The sequence below is a fragment of the Delphinapterus leucas genome, chromosome X (genome assembly GCF_059928025.1).
Source record: "Delphinapterus leucas isolate spDelLeu-1000000601 "Yukka" chromosome X, BTC_Dleu_Yukka2, whole genome shotgun sequence".
NCBI lineage: Eukaryota > Metazoa > Chordata > Mammalia > Artiodactyla > Monodontidae > Delphinapterus > Delphinapterus leucas.
The window spans coordinates 20,636,202-20,658,692 of record NC_143150.1 but is presented as its reverse complement, the minus strand read 5'-3'; the positions used below and the strand labels follow the sequence as shown (position 1 = coordinate 20,658,692).

Here is a 22,491-nt window from a genome sequence, read left to right as displayed (position 1 = left end):
GAGCTGATTACTATCCTTCCAAAAAGCTCAGAGGACCAAAATGTCTTTACCTGTTGCATTCCTTGCAGGGCTTGCTGCAGGAGTTTCAGCTGCTGTTCCTTGTTTGGGTCATCTTCTCTGTGGGCTTTGCCTTGTTCTTGCTTTAGCAGTTCCACCTCATTCCGGTAGGCATCAAGCTGCCAACGGAGGCTGTCATTTTCTTCTTTCAGAGCTTCTGCCTGTGATACTAAGGCTAAACAATCAATACAAAGGAGTAAAAACCATATATCCAGATTCCGTTGTGGTTCACCTTAGTACCATGAAAACTTGGTGTTTTAAATTGACATGTATAAAAAGCCTCTCAATGAGAAACTTTAGATCTGAGTTGGCCATGGTAGCAAGAGATGGACACAAAAGCACAAAGACTCGTTTTTGTAAATGAACACAGAATTCCAACACACAAAAGTCCTCGTTGTGTTTCAAATTCTTCACCTCAAACATCACTAAAATATTTCTAGGTAACATCAGTTACTTTTACTTGAAATGCTGCAAATAATAAGAGCCTGTAATAATAAAATAGAAGGCTAATTGTCTTGAACTGATGACTGTCCACACAATAATTTGGCTGACAGTTATTTTTTAAAAGTGCAGCCTTAACTGATCCTATAGAGGAAAGGTAAATGTAAAAATTAAGACACAAGACTTCCTGGGGAATTCCCTGGTGGTCCAGTGCTTAGGGCTCTGTGCTTTCACTGCTGAGGGCCCGGGTTCGATCCCTGGTTGGGGAACTAAGATCCCACAAGCCGTGCATTGAGGCCAAAAGAAAAAAAACTTCCTGTTTATGGTCTAGCATGTAAGGAGCTTAGAAGTCACCACTCCATCCTAACAACAAGTAAAAAGCTGAACAAACTGAAAAAAACCAACAATTCTTCTTAGATACAACAGAGAAGTGAAGTAAGAGGGCAAACTCATACACCCAAAATTGGAGAGACAAACAGGTGAATACAGAGAATCACAACTTACCAGACCAGAAACCCATGAGCAGATATCGCCACAGGAAACAGTGCCAAGGTAGGAAAGCCTAAACTGTACTTGGCAATTTGCTGTAGGCTCAGTGTAAATAAGTCTGAGAGTTAAAAACTCGAGGGAGACCCAGTCATAGCTAGGTCCCTACACTTTTGTGAGTTTTATCTCCAGGGGCTCCACCTGGTCCTCAGAGTGAACACTGGAGAAAAATTCCTATGTGCTTCCAGCAGGGGAGGGGAAAAAGAAACCCTCTTGAGATATGCCAGAGCATCATGTTCTTCTTTAAAAGGGCTGCCTTCATAAGAAATGATTTTACCATAGCCTAACATACTGGGGTAGTACCAGAGCCTAACCAACCCAGGGAACCAACCAGCTCCAGACCCCTCTAGCCATTCTGTCCCACCTAAAGGGGGAGAAAAAACTGAGAAACACTTGTGAAGTTCAAAGTCCAGAGGTAGAGGCTCACTAAAAGACTGAGACCTAATCATAGGACTATAAAATGATTCTCCTCCCACCACATCTTACCACAATACCACAAAAGTCCTATTTAACAGAGTTCCTTTCACCTAGTACATCATGTCCAGATTTCAACAAAAAATTACAAGGCATACTAAAAAACATAGTTTGAAGAGACTGAACAAGGATCAGAACCAGAGTCAGATATGGCAGAAATGTTGGAGTTATCAGACAGGGAATTTAAAACAACTATTATTGGGAATTTGCTGGTGGTCCAGTGGTTAGGACTATGTGCTTTCACTGCTGAGGGCCCAGTTTCAGTCCCTGGTTGGGGAACTAAAATTCCCACAAGCTGCATGGCACAGCCAAAAAAAAAAAAAAACACAACTATTATTAATATGCTACAGGCTTTAATAGAGAAAGTAGACAACATAGAAGAACAGATGGATATTGTATACAGAGAGATGGAAATTCAAAGAAAGAATCAAATAGAAATGCTAGAGATCAAAAACTCTAACAGAAATGAAAAATCCCCTTGATGGACTTATTAGTAGATTGGGCATGGCTGGGGAAAGAATTTCTGAGCTTGAGGATATGACAATAGAAACCTCCTAAACTGAAAAGCAAAAAGAAAAAAAAATTACCCCCCCAAGAACAGAAAATGCAAGAATTGTGAGACAATTACAAAGATGTAATGTATACATAATGAGAATATCAGAAGGAGAAAAACGAGAGAAACAGAAACAATATGTAAAATAATAATGACTGAGAACATGTCTGAATTAATGTTAGACACCAAACCACAGATGCAGGAATCTCAGAGAGCATCAAGCAGGATAAATGCCAAAACATATTCAAATTTCAGAAAATCAAAGAGAAAGAAACAATATTGAAAGAAGCCAGAGGAAAAAAACACCTTACCTATAGAGAAGCAAAGATAAGAATTACATGCTACTTCTCCTCAGAAATCATGCAAGCAAGAATAGAATAGAGAGAATAGTCAAAGTGTTAAGAGAAAAAAAAATCCACCAACTTAGAATTCTGTACCTTGTGAAATTATCCTTCAAAAGTGAAGGAGAAATACTTTCTCAAAGAAAAATTGAGGGAATTTGTTGCTATTAGGCCTGCCTTGCAAGAAATGTTAAAAGAAGTTCCTAAGACAGAGGAAAAATGACATAAGTCAGAAACTTGGATCTACATAAAGAAAGGAAGAACATTAAAGAAGGAAAAAGTGATGGCAAAATAAAAACTTTAATTTTTCTTATTCTTGAGCTAACAGATAATAGTTTGTTCAAAATAATACTGACAATGTGTTCAATTATGTATGCTTGTGTGTGTGTGCGCATGTGTGCGCTTATGTATAAGTGAAATTAATGACAGCAATGATATAAGGAATGGGAGGAAGGAATTGGGATTATGTTATCATAAGGTATTTGCACTACCCACAAACTGGTATAGTGTTATTTGAAAGTGGATTTGGATTAGTCATAAATATAAATTGCAAATTCTAAGGCAACCACTAAAAAAGTAAAAAAAAAAAGAAGTATAACCAATATGCTAACAAAGAAGAGAAAGTAGAATCATATAAAATGCTCAATTAAAACCACAAAGGGCTGGGAAAGTGTAGAAGACAAAAGGAAGAACAAAGAACAAGAGCAATAAATAGAAAACAGTAACAAATATGGTGGATATTAATCCAACTACATCAATAATCATTTTAAACATCAGTGGTCTAAATACAATTAAAATTCAGAGATTGTCAGAGTGATAAAAAAAACAAGAAACAACTATAGTGGTATCTTTAAGAAACACACTTTAAATATAAATATACATATAGATTAAAAGTAAAGGAATGGAGAAAGATACTATGCTAACACTAATCAAAAAAAAGTAAGAGTAGCTATATTAATTTTAGACAGAGCTGACTTCAGACCAAGGAAAGTTATCAGGGCTAAAGAGGGTATTACATAGTGATAAAGGGGTTAGTACTACAAGAAGACATAACAAACAATGTGTATGAGCCTAATAATAGTGTGTCAAAATAAGTGAAGCAAAAATCTGGTAGAACTGCAAGGAAAAAATAGATGAATCCACTATTATAGAGACTTCATACCTCTCTATCAAAAGTGGAACAATCCAGTAGGAAGAATATCAGTAATGACACAGTTGAACTCAACAGCACCATAAATTTACTGGATACAGTCGACATGTATAGACTGTTTCATTTAACAAAGGCAGATTACACATTCTTCTCAAGCACACATGCAACATGCACCAAGATAGATTACATTCTGCATCATAAAACACATCTGAACACATTAAAAGAATAGAAATCACACTAGGTATGCTATCAGACCACAATGAAATTAAACTAGAAATCAGTAACAGAAAGGTAGATGGAAAATTCCAAAATACTTGGAGATCAAACAACACACATCTAAAAGGCACGAGTCAAAGAAGAAATCTCAAGAGAAATTTAAAAATATTTGAAATAAATGGAAATAAAAACACAACTCTCAAAATTTGTGAGATGCAGTGAAAGCCATGCTTAGAGGGAAATGTATAGCATTGAATACATAGATTAGAAAAGACCTAAAAAGAAGAAAGATCTAAAATCAATTATCTGAGCTTCCACCTTAGGAACCTAGAAAAAGAAGAGCGAATTAAATCTAAAGTAAGCAGAAGAAAAGATATCATAAAAATAGATCAGAAATCAATTAAATAGAAAATAGGAACTCAACAGAAAATTTATGAAACCAAAAGCTGGTTCTTTCAGTAAAATTGATAAACCTCTAGCCAGTTTAACTAAGAAAAAAATAAAGAAGACACAAACTACTAATGTCCAAAATGAAAGAGAGGATATCACTATAGATCCTATGGACATTAAAAGGATAATAAAGGAATATTATGAACAACTTTATGTCCAACATTTGATAACCTAGATGAAGTGGGCCAACTCCTTGAAATACACAATCTGTTAAAACACACACAAGAAGTAAACATGGGAAGGAAATCTAAAAAGTATATGTATATGTATGGCTGATTCACTTTTCTGTACAGCAGAAACTGACATGGCAGTGTAAAGCAACTATACTCTAATATAAAAAAGAAGTAGACAGGGCTTCCCTGGTGGCGCAGTGGTTGAGAGTCTGCCTGCCGATGCAGGGGACACGGGTTTGTGCCCCCGTCTGGGAAGATCCCACATGCCACGGAGCGGCTAGGCCCGTGAGCCATGGCCTCTGAGCCTGTGCATCCGGAGAGGGGCCACAACAGTGAGAAGCCCACGTACCGCAAAAAAAAAAAAAAGACAACTTGAATAGGCCTCTATCTCTTAATGAAATTGAATCAATAATTAATAATTCTCTAAAACAGAAAGTACTAGGCCCACATAAGTTTACTACTGAATTCTTTTAAACATTTAAGGAAGGAATAATACAAAATTTCTACAATCTCTTCCAAATGATAGAAACAGAGGGAATACTTCCTAACTCATTCTATGAAGTCAGCATTCCCCTGATACCAAAACCATACAAAGACATTACAAGAAAAGAAAGCACAGACTGATAACTCTCATGAACACAGATGCAAAAATCCTCAACAAAATATTAGTAAATCAAATCCAAGAATGTATTAAAAAGAAATACACCACAATCAAGTGGAATTTATCCCAGGTATGCAAGGGTGGTTCAACATTCGAAAATCAATTAATGCTATCCATTACATTAACAAGTTAAAGAGGTTAAAGTCACATGAAAGTATCAATAGATGCCAAAAAGGTATTTGACAAAATCCAACACCTATCCATGATAAAAAAAATCTCAGTAAACTAGGAAGAGAGAACTTCCTCAACTTGATAATGAACATCTACAAAAAACTTATAGCTAACATCATACTTCGTGGTGAGAAACTTGAATCTCTCCCATTAAGAACAAGGCAAGGATGTCCCCTCTTACCACTGTTTTTTCAACATTGTACTGGAAGTCCTAGTTAATGCAATCAGACAAGAAAAGGAAATAAGATGTACATACAATGGGAAGGAAAAAATAAAATTGCCTTTGTTTGCAGAGGACATGGTCATCTATGGAGAAAATCTGAAAGAACTGATAGAAAAACTCCTGGAACTAATAAGCACTTATAGCAAGGTTGCAGGATATATAAAAAAGTTAATATACAAAAGTCAGTTGCTTTGCTATATACCAAAAATGAATAAGTGGAATTTGAAATTCAAAACATACTACCATTTATATTAACACAACAAAAATGAAATACTTAGGTATAGATGTAACAAAATACATATGAGATCTATATGAGGAAAACTACAAAACTCTGATGAACGAAATCAAAGAACTAAATAAATGGAGAGATTAATGTTTATGGATAGGATGACTTTATATTGTCAAGATATCGGTTATTTCCAACCTAATTTCTGGATTCAGTGCAATCCCAATCAAAATCCAAGCAACATAGTAATCAAGACAGTATGTTACTGGCACAAAAACAGAAATATGGATCAATGGAACAGGATAGAAAGCCCAGAGATAAACCCATGCACATATGGTCACCTTATTTCTGATGAAGGAGGCAAGAATATACAATGGAGAAAAGACAGCCTCTTCAGTAAGTGGTGCTGGGAAAACTGGACCACTACATGTAAAAGAATGAAATTAGAACACTCCCTAACACCATACACAAAAATAAACTCAAAATGCATTAAAGACCTACATGTAAGGCCAGACATTATAAAACTCTTAGAGGAAAACATAGGCAGAACACTCTATGACATAAATCACAGCAAGATGCTTTTTGACCCACCTCCTAGAGAAATGGAAATAAAAACAAACATAAACAAATGGGACCTAATGAAACTTAAAAGCTTTTGCACAGCAAAGGAAACCATAAACAAGATGAAAACACAACCTTCAGAATGGGAGAAAATATTTGCAAATGAAGCAACTGACAAAGGATTAATCTCCAAAATTTACAAGCAGCTCATGCAGCTCAATATCAAAAAAACCAAACAACCCAATGCAAAAATGGGCAGAAGACCTAAATAGACATTTCTTCAAAGAAGATATACAGATTGCCAACAAACACATGAAAGGATGCTCAACATCACTAATCATTAGAGAATTGCAAATCAAACCTACAATAAGGTATCACCTCACACCAGTCAGAATGGCCATCATCAAAAAACCTACAAACAATAAATGCCTAGACGGTGTGGAGAAAAGGGAACCCTCTTGCACTGTTGGTGGAAATGTAAATTGATACAGCCACTATGGAGAACAATATGGAGGTTCCTTAAAAACCTAAAAATAGAACTACCATACGACCCAGCAATCCCACTACTGGGCATATACTTTGAGAAAACCATAATTCAAAAATAGTAATGTACCACAATGTTCACTGCAGCTCTATTTACAATAGCCAGGACATAGAAGCGACCTAAGTGTGCATCAACAGATGAATGGATAAAGAAGATGTGGCACATATATACAATGGAATACTACCCAGGCATAAAAAGAAACGAAATTGGGTTATTTGTAGTGAGGTGGATGGAACTAGAGTCTGTCATACAGAGTGAAGTAAGTCAGAAAGAGAAAAACAAATACCGTATGCTAACACATATATATGGAATCTAAAAAAAAAAAAAAGGTTCTGAAGAACCTAGGGGCAGGACAGGAATAAAGACGGAGACGCAGAGAATGGACTTGAGGACACGGGGAGGGGGAAGGGTAAACTGGAACGAAGTGAGACAGTGGCATGGACATATATACACTACCAAACGTAAAATAGCTAGTGGAAGCAGCCGCATAGCACAGAGAGATCAGTTTGGTGCTCTGTGACCACCTAGAGGTGTGGGATAGGGAGGGTCAGAGGGAGATGCAAGAGGGAGGAGATATGGGGATATATGTATATGTATAGCTGATTCACTTTGTTATAAAGGAGAAACTAACACACCATTGTAAAGCAATTATACTCCAATAAAGATGTTTAAAAAATCCAAACACGTTATTTTGTGGATGTTGACAAACTGATTCTAAAGTTTATAAAGAGAGGGAAAAGACCCAGAATGGCCAACTCAATATTGAAAGAGAAGAATAAAGTTGGAGGACAGTTGCTACCTGACTTCAAGACTTAACAGAAAGCTGTAGTAACTAAGACAGTGTGGTGTTGGTGAAAGAATAGACAAATAGATCAATGGAATAGATTAGATAGCTCAGAAATAGACCCCCATAAATAGAGTCAACTGATCTTTGACAAAGGAGCAAAGGCAATACAATGGAGAAAAGATAGACTCTTTAACAAATGTGCTGGAACAACGGGACATCACAAAGATTAACTCAAAATGGATCACAGACCCAAATGAAAAATGCAAAACTATAAACCTCCTAGAAGATAACATAAGAGAAAATGTAGGTGACCTTGAGTATGGTGATGACTTTTTAGACACAACACCAAAGGTATGACCCATGAAAGAAATAATTGATAACCTGGACTTAATTAAAATAGAAACTTCTCTGTGAAAGACAATGTCAAGAAGACAAGCCACAAACTGAGAGAAAGTATTTGCAAAGGACACATCTGATAAAGGACTGTTATCAAAAACATACCATGAACTCTTAAAACTCAACAAGAAGAAAATGAACAACACATTTGGACTAAAGACCTGAACAGACACCTCACCAAAGATATACTAATGACAAGTAAGCATATGAAAAGATTTCAACATCATATATCATTAGGGAATTGCAAATTAAAACAAGAATGTGATATCACTAGAAACATATCAGAATTGCCGAAATTCAAAACAATGACAGCATCAAGGACTGGTGAGGATGTGGTGCAAACAAGAACTCTCCTTCATTGCTGGTGGGAATGCAAAATGGTACAGACACTTTGGGAGATAGTTTGGCAGTTTCTCACAAAACTAAACATACTTTTAGGATATGATCCAGCAATCATGCTCCTTGGTATTTACCCAAATGAGCTAAAAACTTTGTCCACAAAAAAACCTGCACATGAATGTTTACAGCAGCTTTATTCATAATCGCCAAAACTTGGAGGCAACCACAATGCTCTTTAGTGGTTATCTAACCACTGATATACTGTGGTGCATCCAGAAAATGGAATAATAAATGGCACTAAAAAGAAATGAGCTATCAAGCCACAAAAAGATATGCAGGAAAAGTAACTGCATATTACTAAGTAAAAATAATCAATTTGAAAAGGCTGCATACTTTATGACCCCAACTATATGCCAGTCTGGAAAGGGAAAAACTATGGAGTCAGTATAAAAGATCAGTGGTAACCAAGCATTTGGGGGGAGGGAAGGATGAATAGGTTCAGCACAGAGGATATTAAGTTACCTGAAACTATTCTGTATGATACTACAATGGTGAACACATACATTTTATATATTTCTCCAAAACCAAGAGTGAACTCTAATGCAAATTATGAACTTTGGGTGATGATGATGTATTCAGCTACTGTAACAAATGTACCCCTAGGGTGGGGGATGTAGATGGTGGGGGAGACTGTGTGTATATGGGCACAGGCAGTATTTGGGAACTCTGTACTTCCTGCTCAATTTTGCAATGAACCTAAAACTGATCTAAAACTTAAAGTTTATTAATTGAAAAAAATAAGACACATAGGGAAACCTAGGTTAAATTTAATTATTTATGGTTATTGCATATTTTTCAAGATCACAAAATCATAAAATCTACTTCAAAGTGTTTAATAAGAAAATTTTCATTCATTCAACAAACATTTACTGAGTTCCTTCCATGTTCCAGGCTTATGACTATTGTAAAAAATGAAATTCCACTAATCTCTATTGTTTATACTCCAAATTTATGGAAATATTTGTAGTTTATTCCCTTTTTGACTCCTAACAGAGTATAGATGAATGCCTCTGTACTACTATCTTCTATGCCTTCTACTTTCTTCAACCCTGATTTGTATACAAATCCCTTACATCTATTTCCTAACTACCTACTGTCTGAAGCTGATTTCATTATTTTCTGCAAATCAGTCCCATCCATCAGTCCATTTCTATCAGTTCTACTGTTATGGGTTGAATCTGTCCTCCTAAAAAAGATACTTTGCAGCCCTCAGAATGTGACCTTATTTGGAAATATGATCTTTACAGAGGTAATCAAGTTAAAATGAGGTAATTGGGGTGGGCTTATAGATTTCTATGACTGTTGTCCTTATGGAAAGGGGAAATTTGGACACAGAGACAGACATGCACACAGGGAAAATGTCATGTGAACAGGAAGACAGAGATCGGGGTGATGCATCTTCAAGCCAAGGAATGCCAAAGATGGCCAGAAAACCACCAGAAGCTGGAGAGAGGTCTGGAACAGATTCTCCCTCAGAGCCCTCAGAAGGAACCAACCCTGCTAGAGCCTTGATCTCAGATTTCTAGCCTCCAGAACTGTGAGACGATAGATTTCTGTTGTTTAAGCAACTCAGTTTGTGGTTCTTATTATAGCAGCCCTAGCAAACTAATAAAATCACCAACCTTCCATTCTCCCAGATTAGAAAACCTAGGCTCATTCTGAATTCTTTCCTTTCTTCATCATTTATATTCAATCTAGCACAAAAGACTTTAGTTTATTCCCCCAAAATGACTCCTAGCATCTTTAATGTCATACTCTCTGTTACCTCTTTTTCTTCTATCAATCATTTTTCTCATTTCCTGTTGCCTTCACTAGTCCCAATCATCATCATTTTATATCTCAATTCCTATAAAAGTCTCTGGTTTGTCTCTATCAATCCAAACTTATCTCCTAAAATATACAATTCATGTTGCTTTTATCATACAAGTGCCATGGTTGAAAGACATGCTTATAGTGACATATTGCCTACTATGCTAAGTCTAAGCTTGGCATTCATGTCCCCTATGGTCTAGGCTCCTCTTGCCCATTCAATCTTTTATACCCCTAATCACATCATTCTTATTTCCCTCTTTGAGCCCTGCTCCTTCTCCCTCTCTGCATCAAGATGCTTTCTTACTTTGTTGCCTTTCATCCAAACCTGTTCATCTTTCAAGGCCTTGATCAATTTTCACTGACTGCGACTACTCTGGCCCACACTCTCTTGCCCTGGCTGCATTCTAATCAGTACCTTCCAGGTTAGCACCAAGTGGTATTTCTTACATTTTATGTATGTTTACATATATTACATCTTTATTTCTATCAACTGATAGGATATAATGCTTGTTAACTAACTGATCAAACTCCTAAAGTGGGAATAATGGGAGGTAGGAGGAGAGAAGGAAGGAGATTGGATACCAGTGGAAGAGAAAACTTTGGCTAGAACAGTGGAGAATTAGTCTAAGTCAATGTTTTCCAAATGTGCTCCCTGGACCACGATCATATAATTCATTTAGGATGGCTGATAAAATTTAGATTCCCAAACCCTATTACAGGCCTATTGAAGCAGACTCTATAGCACAGAAATCTGAATTTTAAAAGGTAACCCAATGATTCTTATATATATATATATATATATATATATATATATATATATATATACCAAATCTGAAAACCACCAATTTAAGTGAAGAAGGCAGAAGACAGATGCTGAAAGGGAACAGCTATCCTTATGTTTACTGGGTACATGTACTTTCCATCATGGTTAACAATAGAATGAAGTAGTTTCACACTATCATGATTTGCTTTGATGTGATTCTCCCTCTTCAACACATTGCTTTGAGCACAGCGGTCTTTTCTTCCATGGCAAGAGTATTTCCAGTTCTGAATCACAAATGTGGGCTAGCTACCATAGAGAATCTCACAGAACAGAAATTTTGTGGCACTTCAAGGAAAGGTAACAGACTGCTAGCTTTGACTCAGACTGGGAAGTATATTTAACCAAAAACATGCTATAGGCTCCTGAAATTCAAGTTTGGTAGCATGGAGAGAGAGAAAAAAAAAAAACTTTTGAGTTCTAGTTGCTTAAGCTTTTCATTGGAACCAAGCGATAACTAAAACATGTAGCTGATTTAGATAAAAACTGAGGACCTGCTCACCGGCTCACACTGAGCAGGATTTCTGCAGTTGAGTACTACAGACATGCAATAACAAAATTAGATACGATCAAGGGGAAGAAAAATGCACAGAAGTCCTTGAATTAAAATGAATTGAAACCTTCTGGGAGAAAAGCTATTTGGTAAGCTCCATTAAGTCCATTGTACATAGCTTTATTTGACAAAGCAGCATTCTGGCATGTGGAACAGGAAAGAAAATAGCTATAAGATGATCTGTCAGGGAGTTTCCAGTCTCTAAAGAAATAAGATTCTGTGCAGTAGCCAATACAGCTTTTAACTCAAAAGAGATACAGAAGCAAAATGCAATTATATAACCCTAGTAAGTACATTCAATCTGAATCTCCCATATACCCCTCTCCTCCCCCAATAATTCCTCAAACTCAGCAACTTATCAAGTGGATGCTCAAACTTACGGTTGCATTCATTTCAGGGTAACAGTGGATTTATACTGTATACAATACTGCAGATACTGAGGTGGAGACAATCCTACAAATCAAAGATTAATCAGCTATAAAATATCCTGGCTAAACACTTAAATAATTTGAATAGCTCAATTATTATTAAATTTTTTGTTTATCTTGGCTATAAGTTTATAGTATGTGTCTGCAGTTATTAGTTTGCTGTTCTGAAAATATTAACTATTCACTGATTACAAAGGGTTTATTTAATATATATGGAGGTTTATATGTTTAGGGATGTAACATATGGCAAAAATAGAGGAAATTCAGATGTAACAGCTAATGAATGCTTTTAAAAAATTCTGACTTGGTGATTTTCTTTCCTTAAGAGTTTTTGTTCATGGAGTGAAGATTCTGGGATCACTCAAGTGGCTAGAGCTGCTCACTTCAATATGCAAGTACAGGAACCAATAAATTTTGATTTGCATTATAATCAATCTGTTTTCTATCTGTCTCACACAGACACACAGACACTCACAGAGACATAGACACACAGACACACAGACACATACACACAGTGGGGGCAGTATACTACCATATCTCCAATGTCTAGCACAGGGCTGGGAATGTAATAGTTATTAAAGGAGTGAATGAATTCACTTAACCATTACAAAATCTTTGTTAGATAGTTTTTATAATGTATTTCTTATAAGTGTGGAAGCTGAGGCTCACTGAGGGAGAAGTCCTTTCTATGTCAAGAAAGGCAGAGCTTGGACTAGAACTCAGGTGTTCTAACTTTAGGTCCAGTGTCTTGTCCACTGTGCTTTACTGACTGCTAAGATTGTATAGAATGGTTTACCTGAAAACACTCATCTTTTAGCTGATGTTTTAATCTCTCCCATGGTAACCCCCCTCCAAGATGATTTGTTATGAAATTGAAGGGTGGTGTCTTATATTGTTCAACAGGTTTGCCATTTGAGTTCCACTGGGGACCCATACCATGGCTGTCGTCTCACAGTATTTTACTATACTAGGTAAAAGCAAAAGGCTTTACCCAGACAACTGTTTGTAGACCCCTATTTGGTTCCTAATAAACCTCCAGGTAACCACAATGGAAGGCAGCAGATAGGTAGACTCATATACTGTAGATATTTCCACTTAGTTTGTAGATTCTCTCTTTTCTTAAATAAATTTATTTATTTATTCATTTTTATTTTTGGCTGTGTTGGGTCTTTGTTGGCTTTCTCCAGTTGTTCTTCAGATTTGATAAATTCTGATAAAACTTTCTCCAGTTGCGGCGAGTAGGGCCTACTCTTCTTTGTGGTGCGTGGACCTCTCGTTGTTGTGGCTTCTCTTGTTGCAGAGCATGGGCTCTAGGCATGCGGGCTTCAGTAGTTGTGGCACGTGGGCTCAGTAGTTGTGGCTCATGGGCTCTAGAGCTCAGGCTCAGTAGTTGTGGTGCATGGGCTTAGTTGCTCCGGGGCATGTGGGATCTTCCCAGGCCAGGGCTCGAACCTGTGTCCCCTGCATTGGCAGGCGGATTCTTAACCACTGAGCCACCAGGGAAGCCCTCAGTTCTCTTTTAACTTTGTGATTTTTAAAGAGAAATATTTAATTTTTATGCAGATACATATATCAAAAATATCCTTTAAGATTTCTATCTTTGGAGATCTTCATCCCAAATTATATAACCATCTCCTACATTTTCCAACATTTCTTTTGCTATATATGTATTTTGTCATTTGAATCTTCAGTCCATCTGCTATTAATTTTGGTATAAAGTATAAGTGATGTAGGGATATAACTTTTTTCCTAAAAGTTTGGTTAGTTACCTATTTATACATAAACTGTCTTATAGTTTCTACTGTAGAACGTCTTATTAATAAGTCCAAGCCAAATATAGAACAATACCACCTAAATGTCCAATGCTCCTAGGAAGAGAAAGCCCACTTTTAGTTAGGTACTATGATGAAAGATGGCAGTAAACTAAGACCACAGTAAGTCCTGTAGCCACAGGGTTGACATTCAGCCAGTGTGTACTTATACGGCCTTACCAATTGTCTCTAGCTGCTTCCAGTCTGATGGGTTTGTGCCCATACCTTATCGGTTGTTAATGGTTTTAAAATATCATCCCTTCCAGTAGGTGTTAGTTAAATAAAGCAAAGCAGAATAATCTTTACCTGATTCCTCAGTTTCTTTTGTTTCTGTTGTTTCTTCTATTTCATCATCAGACATCTCCATTTCTTCTTCTCGCCTGATTCCCATTAATTCATCATTATGTATGTTGCGAATTTCCTAAGGTTAAAAGGTATGCTTTTTAGGTGGGAAAGCCTTGAAAATGTTGAGGAAATAAACAGAATTAAGGACTAGGTAAAGCAGGGTCTTTTTAAACATATAACAAAACTTCAGAGTAGTCTTAAGGCAAAGGCAAAGGCAAAGGCAAAGGCAAAGGCAAAGGGGCATGTTGAGGCTGAGGACAGTCTCAATACACAAAGAAAACTTTGTACACTCTGTCCTGCATAGGCTTTCTTTCCATATCCAGAGCTCTAGCAGCCGATGATTCTTGTATCCCTCCCATTTTAGAAAGTACTGTTGACCATGAAATACCTTCCACCTCTTACATGGATTTCTGGACTTTCCCTTAAGGTTCTGCCATGTTCACCTTCCCATGTCAAATCCTTTGATCTTGCTGCTTTCTAACCTCTTCTCTCTCCCTTTACAGTCTTACTCAACAGAACTCTTAATCAAACATTTGCAGGTTTAGTAGTTAGAGTAAAAATGAGCTGTCAGGACTGAACTCCTACCAGATCAACCCTTCCGTGGATAATATCTATATTCTGTGAACAAAAAAACAAACCAAACCAAATCCCTAACTACTTGATGCCATTGGAGAATGAACAAAAACAGGCATATTCTGAAGAGGAGCTGACACTTGGAAGAAGGGTGTGGGTCTTCCAGTTTTAAAGGGACTTTTAGTCTGAGAGCAGACAACAGCTAGCACCTCATATGGTGGCTAAATTTTAGATAGAAAATCCAAAGTCTTCATATCCTAAAGAAATAAAGGAGAGAGTTCAGGGCAACCACTGGAAGCCAATGGAAAGTGAGGAGGGGATCCCAGAAAGTAGGTAGCCAAAGAGAGAGGGATCCAAATTCTGTGTATAAGAACTGTACAAATTTCTGCATGACCCTTGAACCATGAAAGCACATGGCAGATTCCAAACAACCCAGCTAGGCTAAAAAACTGAACTGAGATTTGAGTTGCCATCTAAGAGAGACAATTTCTAGCTTAAATTCAATGAAGTAAATTGACCATTAAAACAAAAGAAAACAAAATCAACATTCTTTGAAAGAATATAACAGAATCCAAAGACTTAAAAGCAAAATATTCACAATAAGCAGGTAAAGCCCCCAGTTAATTGACATACCTACAAGAACTAGGTTGAGATGACCCATTTTCAAGAGAAAAGACAATCAACAGAAACCAAGCTTGAAATGAACTAGATATGGAAATTAGCAGAACAAGGAGTTAAAGCAGCTATCATAACTATCTCAATGATGTAAAGGAAATATGTTAATAATGAATGAAAAGATAGGAAATCTTAGCAGAGAAATAGAAACTTTGGATGAGCTTAACAGTAGAATAGAGATGACAGTATACAGAGAAAGCTTAAAGAGAGAACAATACAAATTTATCAAATCTGAAGAACAGAGAAACTAGCTGGAATCACAGAAAGAGAGGAGAGATTAAATGATTCAAAATATTTGAAGAAAAAATAGTTGAGGATTTCTTAAATTTGATGAAATATATTAATCTATATATTCAAAAAACTCAGTGAACCCCAAGCAGAATATGTGTGGAAAAACAGTATGTCTAGGAACACCATAGTCAAGCTGCTGAAAATGAAACATAAAGAGAAACTCTAACTCTTTAGTTAACTAAATTTATTGTGACAATCATTTCACAATACATGTAAGTCAAGTCGTTATGCTGTACACCTTAAACTTATACAGTGCTGTATGTCAATTATATATCAGTAAAGGAAAAAAGAGAAACTTTTAAAAGCAGCCAGAAAAAACCAACATATTATAAACAGGGGAAAAACAATTTGAATGCTTTGATTTCTTTCAGAAACAATAAAGACCAGAAGTTAGGGAAACAATTCTTTAAAGTGCAAGAAGAAATAAAAATTATCTATTTATTCAGAATTCTATATTCAGAGAAAAATTCTTTCAAGAATGGAGATGAGATAAATATATTTTCAGACAAATGTAAATGCGAGTATTTGTCACCCAAAGACTTGCACTATAAGAAAAGCTGAAGAAAGTTCTTCAGGCTGAAGGGAAGTGCTACCAGATGTAAACACAGATCTGCAGAAAGGCATGAAGAACATCGGAAATGATTGAGATCACACTGGAAAAGTCACTTTTTCAAAAAAAATCAAGCATGAGAACTCCATTTTGGAACAGCTTGCAATCATTTAAAGGCCACTTAATGCCTGTCAGAGGCTCCTCAGCAGTGAGCTGAGAATTCCTTGCCTAGGTTAGCTGCACTTGGGCCATAATACAGAAAATGTGCAAAGCCGTCTGGTGAAAATTGCCTCCATTTAGGGAGATTATAAGTATTTTAAATGGATTTCTTAATAATTAATGCTACGGTTAATCACTATCTCAACTAATATTCTCCTTTTTTATTCCTTTTATCAGGAAAAATAATGATTTCTATATCAAGTTAAGTTTACACTAAATATAAATAAAAGTACCTATTAAAAAGTGAGCTATTCAGTGTTATCACTGAGAGTTAAGAAGTAAAGGAAAAATAGAAGAAATAGAAAATAGAAATACTACCATAGGATCCCTCAATGTGCTGCAGAGGCATTACTTAAAATAGAAGAAAATAATGACTTGTTTGAGAAAAATGAACTTTAAAGGACTGTGTCAAGAGAGACATTTGCTATGTCTTATTGCACAGAGAGCAATAAAGGAATTGCCATTTCTAAGAATTCATCCTTTCTCAGGAGTCTGGATTTCAGTTATCAAAGAGCTGTTACTGGAAAGGTGATCATAATGAGGTTTGACACTGGCAAATTCAAATATTGTACAACTTACTTCATCAGGAAAAGTTGTGGCTCTCCTAGCTGCCTAACAAAAATGTAGACTGTCAGAGGGTATAAGCAGAGACCAACTCTCAATTCACAAACATGTTGTCTAACTCTGGGAAAGTTTAAATTGTGTTTCTCAGAAGAGTAAATTGTGTTCCTTCTAGGGAAATGTCGCAGGGCCGGAAGATCTAACTGATAGCTAAGACACGCTCTGTAGCTGCTCAGCATCCGCAAAGCATCTTTTCTGCTTCCAGCTGGGCAAGAAAGCGTAATCTCTTCTTAGAAGTATAAAATGTTCAATAACTAAGTAATACAGCTTATCTAGAGATCTTTCACACCTTCAAAAAATCCCTAGAAAAATAACGGACCTATGGGCAAATTTTACCTCAATGCCTCAAAATACTTCAGAAACAAGAGTTACCAGTTCTTTTAGCTGATAATGAAATGAGGGTAAGAAAAACTAGGGAGAAGCTTGCTCTAAGTATTCAGCAGGCAGGCAAAGTGGCAGAGCCTAGAGCCCTCTAACTAGACAATCCTTCTTAGCTACAGAGAAACTAAGGTCCGTACCATTACTTTTTCTGTAAATATCGATACTAAGTCACATGAATGGAGATAAGGCAGAGAGAACAATAGAGGCTATAGGATACTATACTGCAATAAACTTAAGGTGAGCGTTCAGTAAATGACACTACCTCTAAGTAAAGCAAGTGAGATTTTAATTCTTTGAAAAGTAAAGCACTTGATATCTAAGATGCCTATTTTCTATATTCTCTGGTGGATCAAAAAAGCTCTACTTTTGGAATCAAATCCTAACAAATACCTTCAGAGCGAAGGACTAAAAGGTGGCATTTACCTAAGGAAGGCATTCTACCTAGCTTGGACACAGGAGCAGGCAACAGGAGGACTTTGAGCCACTGAAGTGCAGGCAGCAAGAGAAACAGCTGCCTCCCAGATCTGCCCCTTTTCCCATCCTGATAGTTGGATCCAGTGCTGAAGCCAAGAGTGGCAATGACATGGAAAAACATTTTCCAGAAATTTTCATTTGTAATTCTCTACCTGAAATTGACTGGGTCACATCACTGATAGAGTACATAAAAAAAGGTAAGATAGCCTTCCTAAAGTTTTGATACCGCACTATTGCCCACAGTAGACCTGTGATATTTAATCTAAACAGTGAACTGTTAGTGACTTCTCAAAATGCATTATAATGCCTTTAAGTCTATTCTAGTGGTAACTTTTTGCGAAGCTTAGAAATTCACATATTGCTCCACAATGGAGGACAAAGCACTTTTAACATAGAATAAAACTGAAACCCTAGACAGAGGAAAATGCTGAAAAGAATCATTTTTGTACCAGCTGACATTTTTGATTTATCATAAAGTAGGCAAATCATAAATTATTGAACGTTAATTATCTAACTATATAGTTTCCAAAAAATTTATGTGGACTTAAATTCATCTTACTCATGTTTTATGATAGAAACATGACTATAATAAAAGCAAAGTTCCTTATGAACTGTGTAACAAAATTGTACTTACCCATACTTTGAAAATTAACAGGATACTCGGTGGGGAATGGGCCAGATGAAGGAATGGAAAGGAGCAGAGGATAGGAAGATAGCTCCTACACTTACACAGAAATTTGATTCTGAGATATCATTCAAGCCAATGAAGCAAAGCACAAACACAGGCTCTTAATCAATGTCTATTGTATGCTACATAATGGAAATACAAATTAGGTTGATCCAAATTTTGTTAGCATGGGGTTTGATGGCTGAAAGCCAATAGCTAGTGTTAGTGCAAATGGGTCCTAAAACGAGGGTATGCAGATAACTTGAACATCTATCTGCAACCAGTTCTTTGGGGTTTGGAATGATAGGCCTGGAAATCTAGAAAGTTATTTTAGCAATCACAGTATTTCATTTCATGAGAATGCTAGTACGTAATCACCATGTACCCTTTCTTCTGGTCCAATGGTATAAAAATCTCACATTAGGGAGAATGCAAGGGAGTTTCTTTGTGCCTACTGCTATGGCTCTATCTTCTTATATGCCATCCAAAGTTTAACTTGTAATCTAGGCCAGGATCTCGGTAAGATAAACACACAGGTTTTGAATGATTCTATAGAAAAAGAGTTCCCACAACACAGCACTGTCAGTAAAGTCACTGTAGATGCTAACTTTTAGTAAGGGGAGGGACTTCAGCCTTCTCTTATTTTTATTACCCTTTCAAATTGTATCAGCAGGAGCCTCACACACATGTAAATCAGGAAAGTAAACCAATGAAAAAGACTCATTATCAAACTAGTCTGCTTGGCAGATGCTACCAGGGTGAGTGCCTTAGCTCCCTGAAAGTGGGGACTTTTTCTTCTTACTTTATAACTTCTCTCTCACCAGAGTGAGACAGTGTCTGCTGCTGGAAGCACGATGACAATGGGACAAATAACAGGTACTTTGTGATGCGAGGAAGTCACCAGCTGGCTTATTCCCTGAGGCAACTGGTAGAAAAGGTTCAATGTCAGACCCTTCTACCTTGATGAAACCCCTAACTTAGGAATTGTAGCTTTTATGCCTAGGTCAAGAAAAAGTCAGTTTAGTTGATTAGGTCACTGAGATGCTCTGATTCTCAGTGGGGTGCTAAGAGGCAGTCCCAATTTAAGAGGACAGTTTTGTCACTTTCTACAGGATACCTCCTTTTAGTCCTCAGAGTTGCCTGTCATCAAGTGAAAGTACACAGAGGTTAAAAAAAAATTAAAGCCATGATTTAAAGAGGTGCCAATATAGAGTAGAAGAACTCTTTTAGGTTTAGGGAATGCAATGGCAGAGAAAGGTCATGAGCTATGTTCCACTGTCAGTAGTTTTACTTATAAAGATTGAGGTATTCAGGGTAGACCTTAATTTAGTCCAATCCAACAGGCAGGAAGCATTTTTCTGGGTTCCTACAAAGTCTACAAGGCATATCACAAAACATGTGGTAAGTCATGCTGGCCGTGTGCTTTATCCTCATCAGTGTGCCAAGGAAGCTCTGCTACAATATTAGGTGATAGGGTGTACAGCTCTCAGCTCTCCACAGCCCCAGAGAAATGTCCGGCTTACTGGCATAGCTATCTTTACTGAGGAAGTAATTAAACTCAAGCATATACCCACCAGATAGGTAGGCTTGCTATAACTACAGAGAGCCTTGATGAATAAAATTAATGGAGACTATTTTATTGCAAATTTGTTTACAAAAGGGTTGTGGCCTAGACAAGTCAGTTCTCCAACCAGAGGCTTCACTCCTCCCATGAAAAAGGAAATACTGTATCAGCAGGGCTTTCTGTAATGGGTAGGGCACTTCAAACAGCCTCTTCCACCCCCTAAAATGGATACATGTGTGCGTTGAAGGGAAGGTAGAGACTAATACTGCTTTGCTACAATTGGAAGACATATTGAGCATTTTTCTCTCAACTTTTATTTTTCTGAATTATTCAAACTAAATTAGGGATTTTGGATATTTTAAATTTAGGTGCTATGTGAAAAGATGCTCAATATCACTAATTTTTAGAGAAATGCAAATCAAAAGTACAATGAGGTATCACCTCACACCAGTCAGAATGGCCATCATCAAAAAATCTACAAACAGTAAATGCTGGAGAGGGTGTGGAGAAAAAGGAACCCTCTTACGCTGTTGGTGAGAATGTAAACTGGTACAGGCACTGTGGAGAACAGTATGGAGGTTCCTTAAAAAACTAAAAATAGAGCTACCATATGATCCAGCAATCCCACCCTTGGGCATATATCTGGAGAAACCATAATCCAAAATGATACATGCACCCCAATGTTCATTGCAGCACTGTTTACAATAGCTAAGACATGGAAGCAACCTAAATGTCCACCAACAGAGGAGTGGATAAAGATGTGGTACATATATACAACGGAATATTACTCAGCCATAAAAAAGAATGAAATAATCTCATTTGCAGCAACATGGATGGACATAGAGATTGTCGTACTGAGTGAAGTAAGTCAGACAGAGAAAGACAAATATCATATGATATTGCTTATATGTGGAATCTAAAAAAATGAACTTATCTACAAAACAGAAATAGAGTTACAGATGTAGAAAATAAACTTACGGTTACCAGGGGGTTAAAGGAGGGGGAGGGATAAACTGGAAGATTGGGATTGACACATACACACTACTATATGTAAAATAGATAACTAATAAGGACCTACTGTATAGCACAGGGAACTCTACTCAGTACTCTGTAATGGCCTATATGGGAAAAGAATCTAAAAAAAAAAAGAGTGGATATATGTATATGTATAGCAGATTCACATTGCTGTACACCTGAAACTATCACAACATTGTAAATCAACTATTCCCCAATAAAAATTTTAAAAACAAATAAATAAATTTAAGTGCTAAACTCCAACCCTCCCCTTGATCACTTTTGTTACCTTTTTAGCTCCCTGAGGGCAAAGATCATCTCATCCTGCATTGCCTGTCATGATACCTGAGACAGAGAATCTGTTCAGTAAACGTCTGAATTGAAATGTTGAATTTTCTTCGTTGGGCTCAACAACATGAGGTAGCCCTAGCATTCTAAAATCATTTTGTGCTACACTAAGATAATCGGTTCCTTTTCTGATCCAAATTATTATTTTTTTTAACAATTAAAAACTTTACTGGCTTTCTATGACCCTACCCTCCACTGGGCTGATGTCTTCAAGGATTTCTCCCTAGTGACTCATAGATCCCTTTGCCGAGTCAGAACTGATGGCTCAGAGACTGTTGGTTTATGAGCAGAGGTGGGCTTATCTTCCTCTAATCTCTCTTCACGGTTCTCAAATTGTTGCCACACAAACTATGTCATGTATTCTCATGAAAGACAGAGGAATGGATTATTATCTTCATTTTATAGATTAGGTAACTGAGGTTCACAAAGATTAAATGACTGACTCAAGACCACAAGGCAGTTTATACCAGAGCACAGAGTGAAGAAGAAGAATTTCTAGGCCTGAATTGACCACTTACTAGCTGTATAACTGTGTGTACATCGCTTAACATTTCTTTTTTTAAATTTTATTTTATTTTTGGCTGCGTTGAGTCTTCGTTGCTGCACATGGGCTTTCTCTAGTTGCAGAGAACGGGGGCTCTTTGTTGCGGTGCACAGACTTCTCACTACGGTGGCCTCTCCCGTTGTGGAGCATGGGCTCTAGGCCCATGGGCCTCAGCAGTTGTGGCACACAGGCCCAGCCGCTCCGCAGCATGTGGGATCCTCCCAGACCAGGGCTCGAACCCGTGTCCCCTGCATTGGCAGGCAGATTCTCAACCACTGCGCCACCAGGGAAGCCCACCTTGCTTAACATTTCTATGTCTCAGTTTCCTCACATGTAAAAAACGGACACTCTACTTACTTATTATTCCTTATGGAGTTGTTAATGATAAATTGAAATAATACTATTTCTCATTTATATAGCATTTATATTTTC

The 22,491-nt window shown here is 37.0% G+C and overlaps 1 protein-coding gene across 6 annotated transcripts in view; it reads right to left on the bottom strand.

Annotated features, from left to right (window-relative positions):
* ENOX2 (ecto-NOX disulfide-thiol exchanger 2) overlaps window positions 1–22,491 on the bottom strand; it is a 284,287-nt gene that overhangs the window by 14,639 nt on the left and 247,157 nt on the right. For 5 of the 6 annotated variants that reach the window (XM_022563943.2, XM_022563944.2, XM_022563936.2 and 2 more), the window contains 2 exons: window positions 14,100–14,214; window positions 51–232 (listed from right to left, as the gene is read on the bottom strand). In XM_022563943.2, the coding sequence (XP_022419651.1) occupies window positions 51–232; window positions 14,100–14,214 (297 nt within the window). The remainder of the gene's footprint in view (window positions 1–50; window positions 233–14,099; window positions 14,215–22,491) is intronic. The other variant, XM_022563940.2, reaches the window with a different exon arrangement.